The sequence below is a fragment of the Sitophilus oryzae genome, unplaced genomic scaffold, assembly GCF_002938485.1.
Source record: "Sitophilus oryzae breed Bouriz unplaced genomic scaffold, Soryzae_2.0 scaffold_1420_pilon_pilon, whole genome shotgun sequence".
In the NCBI taxonomy this organism is placed as follows: domain Eukaryota; kingdom Metazoa; phylum Arthropoda; class Insecta; order Coleoptera; family Curculionidae; genus Sitophilus; species Sitophilus oryzae.
The window spans coordinates 14,848-23,282 of NW_022146083.1; the positions used below are offsets into that span (position 1 = coordinate 14,848).

Consider the following 8,435-nt stretch of genomic DNA (forward strand, 5'->3'; position numbering starts at 1 on the left):
TAAGCAGATTGAGGCAATCCACCGATTATTTTACTGCAATCTTCATACTTAATCGCATAACCATGATAGGAAACAAGACTCGGGTTGTAAATTCTGAAACATATGTGTAGTTAATGTCCTTTTTTATAAGAATACAGGCTCAGGGAAATTCCTGCCTGTTATCATATATTACCTTTGATTTTTTTCCAGACAAACCTCTAATCTGTCCCTGATACACCCAGGGCTCCTGGGCTAGTACCATTGCATAACTATTTTCCTCAAAAGAGTTGCTATATGCCCCGGAAGGACCCTTGCATGGTGCAGTTATTGGACTATCCCACAGCATGGGTTGGGGGAAGGAAGAATATGTTTGGGGTGGGAAGAGGGGCTGGATTAGGACTTTGGACCTGGTTTATGTTACTGGGGTGTGTGAGGATTCTCCCGTAGTAGAGGGGATAGGGTATTCCTCATCTTCCTCTGACAACGAAAGTTCCTCCTCCGAGAAGTGGCCATCAACCTTCTCCGAGGAGATACACCCTTCCACGGTTGGGTTGGCCCTCGGTGCCCTTCACAGTCGATGAGCTAGTCTTCGGCTGATGTATTCCTGTGAGTAGAGGCTGGAGATATTGTCTCCATTTTTCTCTACCTGTTTAGCTTAGTCTCTTCTTAGACCTGACACCGGTCCCGATTTTATAATAGAGGATATATCGTTTTTTTCTCTATTGCCTCCTTTGGATTTGAGATCACCTCCTATTGTGAGGACTTCGCCTGTGCGCCTGCTCTCTCTCTATGTTGCATGAATTCGCACAACACAGACTTCCTACATCGGAGTCTGACCCTGGCATAACGGTTTCAGCAGTTAGGTGGTGTCTTTCCTTTTGCTCCTCGGCACAAAGTCCGTGATGGTCGTTTCTTTAGGGATGTTTTCTTCCTTTCACTGCAACCAGTTCCGTGCCCTGCCAATTCTTAAGTCTTTACGTTGCCGCTTTCTATCACACCATACTCCGCCATTCTGGAGATACACGAGTATCTACTTGAGGAGCAATTCCCACCGAAAGTGAAGTTCCCCGCTCAAATCGCTTTTGACCCACAGTATTCTTATCGTCCTTCGTTGTGTTCTTGGCCCCAATCTTCCTGTATCTACTTCTGTCCAGTATCCCTGTTCTTCCCTATCAGCCGTGTTGCCTCGGCTTCAGTCACAACCCTCTGGGTAATCCTTTGGTAGCATTGCCATTTTCACTTGTCCTGCAATATCGGCAAAGCTGGTGATAATATGTCCCTGCTTGCCTCTTCGGTGTGCGAACATTCTTCCCTCATGCCTAGGCTTTTATTCTCTAATCTTGCCATGAGCCAAGGGAAGTTTTCTTCCCTTCTTCTTCCCTTTGGTAATATGCGCGGCCTGTTGTCTTGTCCTTGCCCTCCCCTCTCATTCGGAGCATACTTTCTCTTTTAGCTATCCTCTGAGCAAGTCCCTGCGTGGAGCGAGTCGATCCTATCTCCGATGCTTCCTGCTACCGCTAAGACCCACTCTCCAGCGGATCGTCCAAACCGCCTGGTGACCCAGCCAGGTAACTAAAACGGTAGGTTGTATCGCCTGTTGGGTTTAGAGGCTTCCGACCCTTGCTAAAGGAGGTGGTAGCTTTTGTGTGCTACTTGTGGAGGATTGTCTCGCGCAAGTGTCAGTCACCTCTCCTGTAGTTCTGTTTGGGTTTGGCTTCTTGGAACTTTCATTGTTCCTGTTCCCAGTGTCACTAGGGGTGTCGCGCGCACACCTTCTCCGCTATGTATTGTTTTTTTTATTCTTATTACATCCTTCATAGCTGTTTCCCACTAGTCTCTAGCATAGTCAGTCCATTTTTACAGAGCCCCGCATGCATGTAAGAGGTAAATACAATGCGGTGCCCCCCGATGCCCCAAGGTTAACCAGTAATGGCTAGTCCCCTATCTAGCCACGCATCAACCTTGACCATGCACCCCGCCATCGTAGGATTTAGGTGTTTGGTGAGGTTGTCTCCTTTTGGTCAGGGCGGTTAAGTTTAGACCCCCCACACCCTCTCTCCGCCCTCGGACATGGACCACCAACATAGTTAAGGCTATCCCTTCTAGTGTCTATAACATGATATATAGTGCCATTGCGCCATTATCCTCGCCACTACCGCCATGAACCATATGACACCATCTGATCAGTTAGAGTTGCTTCTTGGACCGAGCCAAAATGCTAGAGGAGATTCCTCAAGCACCTGACAAGGAGCTACCCCACCAACGACAAGTCTTCATTGCATCCCTAGGGCACATTTCATCAATATAGTTTCATATACTCTAACCGACAATTTTTTTTTTTTTTTTTTTAATTATTTAATTGTTTGTGTTTATATACTATCCGATTGCAAAATGAATCTTCTTTGGCAATTCACCCTGTTAATGCTTATACTCATCCTTGTCGTACTGATCTGGTCAACTACCGTGTTCAGCTCATACCTCCGTACTTAGTAACCTCAACATAGACTCTTTTACAGTCATTCAACTTATATCGTACGTATTTGAAAAAAAATGCAAAGTGTGAATTCTCTACAGAACCAAAAGGCACGATAGATTGTAACATAATTAATTATACGTACACTTAGAAACCATACATGACGCGTTGTTTTGCGTATTCTTTCAAATATTGCTTTGGAATAAAATGTATAATTTATTTTTAATTTTTTATGTTAATACATAAACATGCATACATAAACCTGTTGCAAATTTACATTTAAACTGATTTATTTTTTTTTTTTTTTTTTTTTTTTTTTTATTATAAAATTTAACAGTTTTTTTTATTTTTACAATTTATTATATTTTTAAGACTTAGTATGTCATCGCATGTTATATATCTGAGATGTATAATGATCTTATTATCCACTTATATATGATATTCGAATTTTAACATCTTATATAACGCTTCTAGTATCAACATCTTTGACCTTAATCTATCTACATATTTTAAACTTTTTCCCTTGACTATAATTATAAAACAATATATTTTTTTTTTTAACTTAAAACCCTTTCACGGAAAGTTAAATTAAACAAACTTAAATATTTATTAATTCATATATAACAATAACGCTTTAAAAGTAGTTTTTTATGCATTCTACACATTTTTGAATAAATATGTTAAAGACATAATATTGATTATAAAACAAGTTCTTTAACATTAATATTCCTAATGAATTAAATCTTTATATCAATTTATAATAACTGCCTGTGCCGAAAGGTACCGCAACTCATTCTAACAAATAATAATTCGTTTGAAACTTAGAACACACTTATTCCATTTTCTTATAACCTGTATATTTAAAAATATTTTCAAAGCTCTATACTAATTTTAGTTTCCATTCAATTAATACCCAATCTTGTCTACCAAATTTTCTATTTCAGTACTCTAACTATTCTTTGTAAAGTATCAGACTTGAAATATCTCCCTTTATTTTAGTTGTATGCAGCGGAACATATTAGTTAGTTCAATATTTTTATGTCAAGTTCGCAGAAGCACAATTGTGATGGGCAAAACTGTTGTTTTTAGATAACAGTTGAAACTGCTATAGTTATTTATAAAAAAACAGCTTAAAATAATCGCTTAAAAATGAACAGTTTCTTCTTATTTTACTTGCTAAATTTCTAAAACTATCATGACCGCTCGACCGCAGGCGTATCTAACCGCGAGTTGCAAGCTGGCAACAATGACGTTGAGCTCGCGGTATCATGTTGTAGTAATTTCCAGGGTCAAAACAGTTTCTAAATATGATTTTATCTTAAATAGCGCTCTCTAAAAAAACGCTGATATTACCAAATTAAGGCGCTGTCTACCATAATGCCCATCACAAGAAAAAGCCAAAATCCGCCAATCGTCTTATACCACACATTCGATCTTACCTACGCCCTGCCCCCTCGATCCCGCAATTGATCCTGTAAAACCTATGCGTACAGCAGGCTGCCAGGGATCTCAAGCAGTGATTTTGACAGACCATAATTGATTTTTCGATAAAATTTCGAGCCAATACTGGCGAAAATAGCTTCTAAAAGGCGAGTCAGTGAATCATTAGCACAAGACGTTATTTTTGCCGCTTCTAACGGAAGAATTAAACCTTCTAAACATATCACGTTGGCCCAAACGTTGAAGAGTATTACGAATAGTCAGAAAGCTGTGAACATCGTGAACAGATACGGTCATTGCGTCAGCGACAATGTGTTAGCAGGAATAATCACAGAAGCGACTTACTGTGCCGTTAAGAAAAGCACAATTTGTCCGGAAGGAATCTTGAGAAATCCTGCTTTACGTACATGTTTAGCATTCGACAACTTCGATCGGTTTGTTCAAACGCTGACCGGTAAGGACACTCTTCATGATACTGTGGGAATCATATATCAAGATATTCCTTCAAGTGCCAATATTGTTACTACAGCTACTGCGGAAGAAAATCAACAACTTACAAATGACGGCGACAGGAAAAGGAGACGTCGCACTTTTGATATGATAACTTTTGAATTGGAATCGTATGCAAAGAAGCCTCGGCTAGAAGTATCACTAGAGCCTGTTGCCAGTACATTGCGTATAAGCAATGATGAACATGACTTAACACCATTCAAACATATTAGTTTTACCTGGATTCTGTCTCATCTTCTGAAATTGCCCAAAACGCCAATGTGGATTGGATATTACAGTATGTTGTACGATGACAAAAGCAGTCAGCAGAAGGTTTCATACACAACCACAATTAACGAGTCTCCAACAAAACCTGTTGTCGTTTTAAAAACTCTTGATATAAGTGAACAAACCCGCATTGAATGCAATCAACAGTACATGGAAGTCACCTACGATTTGGCTATTGCCAAAATCGCTTTCCAGCTTCAGTATGTTGAAAGACCGAGATTTGACAAAATATTCATCCACCTAGGAACATTTCATGTTTACCTGGCATACCTGAAAGCGGTGGGAAAGTTTATCGACGACTGCGGAGTGACGAACATTCTTGTCAATTCAAATGCAATCGCAAGCGGATCCGTCAGTAGTTTTTTGACATCAAAAAATTACAATAGATGTAGAAGACTGCATCCTCGTTTGGCCCTCGCAATACAAATATTGCACATGGAAAGATTTCTAGAAGATCAAAACATAGAAATTTCGGATGAAGAGAAGAACGCTTTATTAAATTTTAGATCAACAGTTTCTAGCAGGCCAACTATTACGGAAGAAAAGTTGATAAGTCTATTTTCCAAATATGATAAGTACTCAGAAGAAACACTAGAAGGCCGATATGGACTCACCCCTCAGTATTACATGCTATACGTTAAACTAGCAAATTATTACTTGATTCTGGATCAGAGTGTACGGACGGCTGATTTCTGTACATTTAAGTGGGTACTACCACGTATTACAAATATGTTCTTCACATTTAACCAGCAGAATTATTCACGTTATCTGGTCTATTATCATGAGAAATTAATGAAAGTGGAGGAGTCACATCCGGGTTTACTAACCAGCTTTGAGGAGGGGTCAATTGGTGTTAGAAGAACAAATAAATCTTTTTCAAGGATCCCACCTGATCTCACCATGGAGCAGACGTCTAATGCTGATGCAGGAAATAAATTGACAGGAGTCTCATATATAACATATTCATATTCAGCCTGTCAACGTTGGGCCTTGTGCCATACTATAAATAGTACAGTTAACACCTACACATATGAACGAACAGGTTTGAAAAAAAAAATCAAGATATAACTGAAGATTTGCGAGCAAGTTTGATGAGGAAAAATTTGAAATCATTGTACGAAATAATTGAAAAATATCAAAGACAATGTTAACCCCTTCGCAACCGACTTAAATAAGGACTTATTATATAATATTTCAACGGGTAGAGCAGTTGAAAATGATGTTGCCAAATTTCTAATCAACGTCGAAAAGCTTGGAAGTGAGCAGCGAGAAAGGTTTATACAGGAATGCTCAGAAGACAGGACAAGATTTGAACGGCCCATAAAAAAGCAAAAAACAAAATACTTAACTTCAGTTCTGTGGTGCCGAAGAAAAAATGTTCTATATCCGGCAAATTAGTGGAAGTACGAATGGAGAGGGACTTATTTGGGCAGTTACTGCGAATATCTCTTGAGAAGAAACTGGATATTGACAAAATTTTATCGCATCCGCTAACACCTATGTCATTATGTTTCTCCCACGTGGACGGTACATTATGCAAAACAGACAAGTCGACCCTTCTGAAAGAATTAGAAAACAAATATGATTCTCCACCATATTGTGACGTCATGATATTTGATGGCTTTTTTTTGTTAAATGCTATGAAAGATGTGCCACGTACCTTTGGAAATGTCTCGAAGAAGTTCCTGCAGATGGTTACTTCCAATACTGCGTCGACTATCATAGTCCTATTTGACTCCTATCCAAGTCCGTCCATCAAGGATTCAGCGCACCAATGTCGAGGAACAAGCAGAGGGCAACAATTCAAAATACGTGGTCCAGACCAAGTACGTCCTTTGGAGTTCACCAGGGAAATGAGAAACATAAACTTCAAGGAAGAATTGATAAACTTTTTCTCAAATCATTGGGGGTACGACGAAATGGCATCTTTTATCAATAGCAAAGAAGTGTACATCAGTGCTGATGAATGTCACAAATACAGCGTTGTCCATGACAAAGTTTGCAAAACTACTCTGCAGAGTTTGGCCTGTCCAGGTCATGAAGAAGCAGACACTAAGATTGTTTTCCATATTTGCCAGCTTGATGATGACAAAAATGTAGTAGTCAGAACATCAGATTCGGATATCCCAATAATTGTGCTTGGTAACATGCACAATTTCAAGAATAAAGTTAGAGTTTGGATAAAACTAGGCACTGGAAATAGAGAGAGGTTTTTAAATGTTAACCAATTATATTCAGCTCTGGGGAAGAACGTGTGTCGCGCTTTACCATCTTTTCACGCCTTTTCAGGCTGCGACTACAATCCCGCGTTTTTCAAGAAAGGGAAAGTAAGACCATTTCAATTTTGAAAAGAAGTCCAGAGTTTTTGAAAGCTTTTTATGATATGAACACTGACAACGCTGATGAAATTTTCGCTACAATAGAAAAATTTGTATGCGCTATGTATGGATTCAAATCAATTGATAAAGTGAACGACGGTCGGGTGGCAATGTTCATGAAAATTTATAAATTCAGTGAAGAGGAAAATAGATTGCAATTGCCCAATAAAAATTTTGATGGTTCCCTTTTGCCGCCATCACAATCGGAACTAACTCAACACCTTCGTAGAACCATCTTGATCTCCAATATTTGGAAAAACGCCTTCAAAAAGGAGCCTCCAAATTTGGATCCACTCGAGTATGGTTGGCAATTTGAAGACGGAAAATTTGTGTGCAAATGGTTTGAGGGCGATCAGCTACCGTCATCAGTGGAAATGATCACACAAGAAGATACAAATGCTGAAGGTACTTATTCAAATTATTATTAATTTCTGCTTTTCATGTCATTCTAATATTTAATACTTATTTTTCTAGGCACTGATGAGGCGGATGAAGATGAATTATCACAAGAGGATGAAGACAGTGATGTATCTGATAATGACAGTGATGAGGAAGATGATGATTAAACTTTTTGGAATTTTTTGTTTACTTTTTATCTACATAGTTACTCAATAATATAATATTTTACAGTCGTACAGTAAATTTTAGTCGACTGATTAAATTATGATTCAACCTCTCGTGTTTTCCTTATGTTTTTTTGTGAATAGATTGTCGAGAATCATTTCCTTAAGTTTGAAATTTGATGAAAGGTAATATTTTATTGAGATTTACGAAAACAATCATCCGCTGCCTGTATGTCGGTGGAAATATCGTCCGCTTGTGCATCATAACGCGTTTATGTTCGGTACCCTTCTTCTTAATCTTCCTTTGCCCCATCAGCGGACGACTTTTCCACCCACATACAGGCAGCGGACGATTATTTTCGCAAATGTCAATAAAAATGTAAGCTTCCATCAAAATTTCAAGCTTAAGGAAATGGTTTTCAAATTTACGTTTTTTAGCCTCTTTGGATCCATCAGCGGACGTGGATTCCACCACCGCCCAGCCAATAGCGGACCATATTCAAAAAAATACTTTTTATGGAACATAATGTTCTTCTCGTGAGAGTTTCGTGCTTAAGGAAATCGTTCCGGATTTCTATTTTTTTACGGACTTTGGAACCCCCTGGGAACCCTCTCCACCGCTACCTAGCCAGCGGACGCCCCTTGGGCAACTCAACTTCGTTGATACAATCGGTTATTAATGAATCGGAGCTTAAGGAAATCGTATCCCATTTTGTACGCGGGAGGCAGGGGTATTAGTTATGATTTTACCATTTGCGGTCAAAAAATAGCAATATAAGAAAATGTGTAGTATATTCTTCATAAGTAAACCAACTACACACTAGA

General features: G+C 38.9%; 1 protein-coding gene across 1 annotated transcript; it reads left to right on the forward strand.

Annotated features, from left to right (window-relative positions):
- The first annotated feature begins 7,011 nt into the window (after positions 1–7,011).
- Positions 7,012–7,627, forward strand: LOC115876165. Its single transcript, XM_030891851.1, has 2 exons — positions 7,012–7,452; positions 7,522–7,627. Exons 1-2 carry the CDS (start codon positions 7,053–7,055, stop codon positions 7,611–7,613), a joined length of 492 nt encoding a protein of 163 aa, XP_030747711.1. The 5' UTR covers positions 7,012–7,052; the 3' UTR covers positions 7,614–7,627.
- Positions 7,628–8,435: the final 808 nt, after the last annotated feature.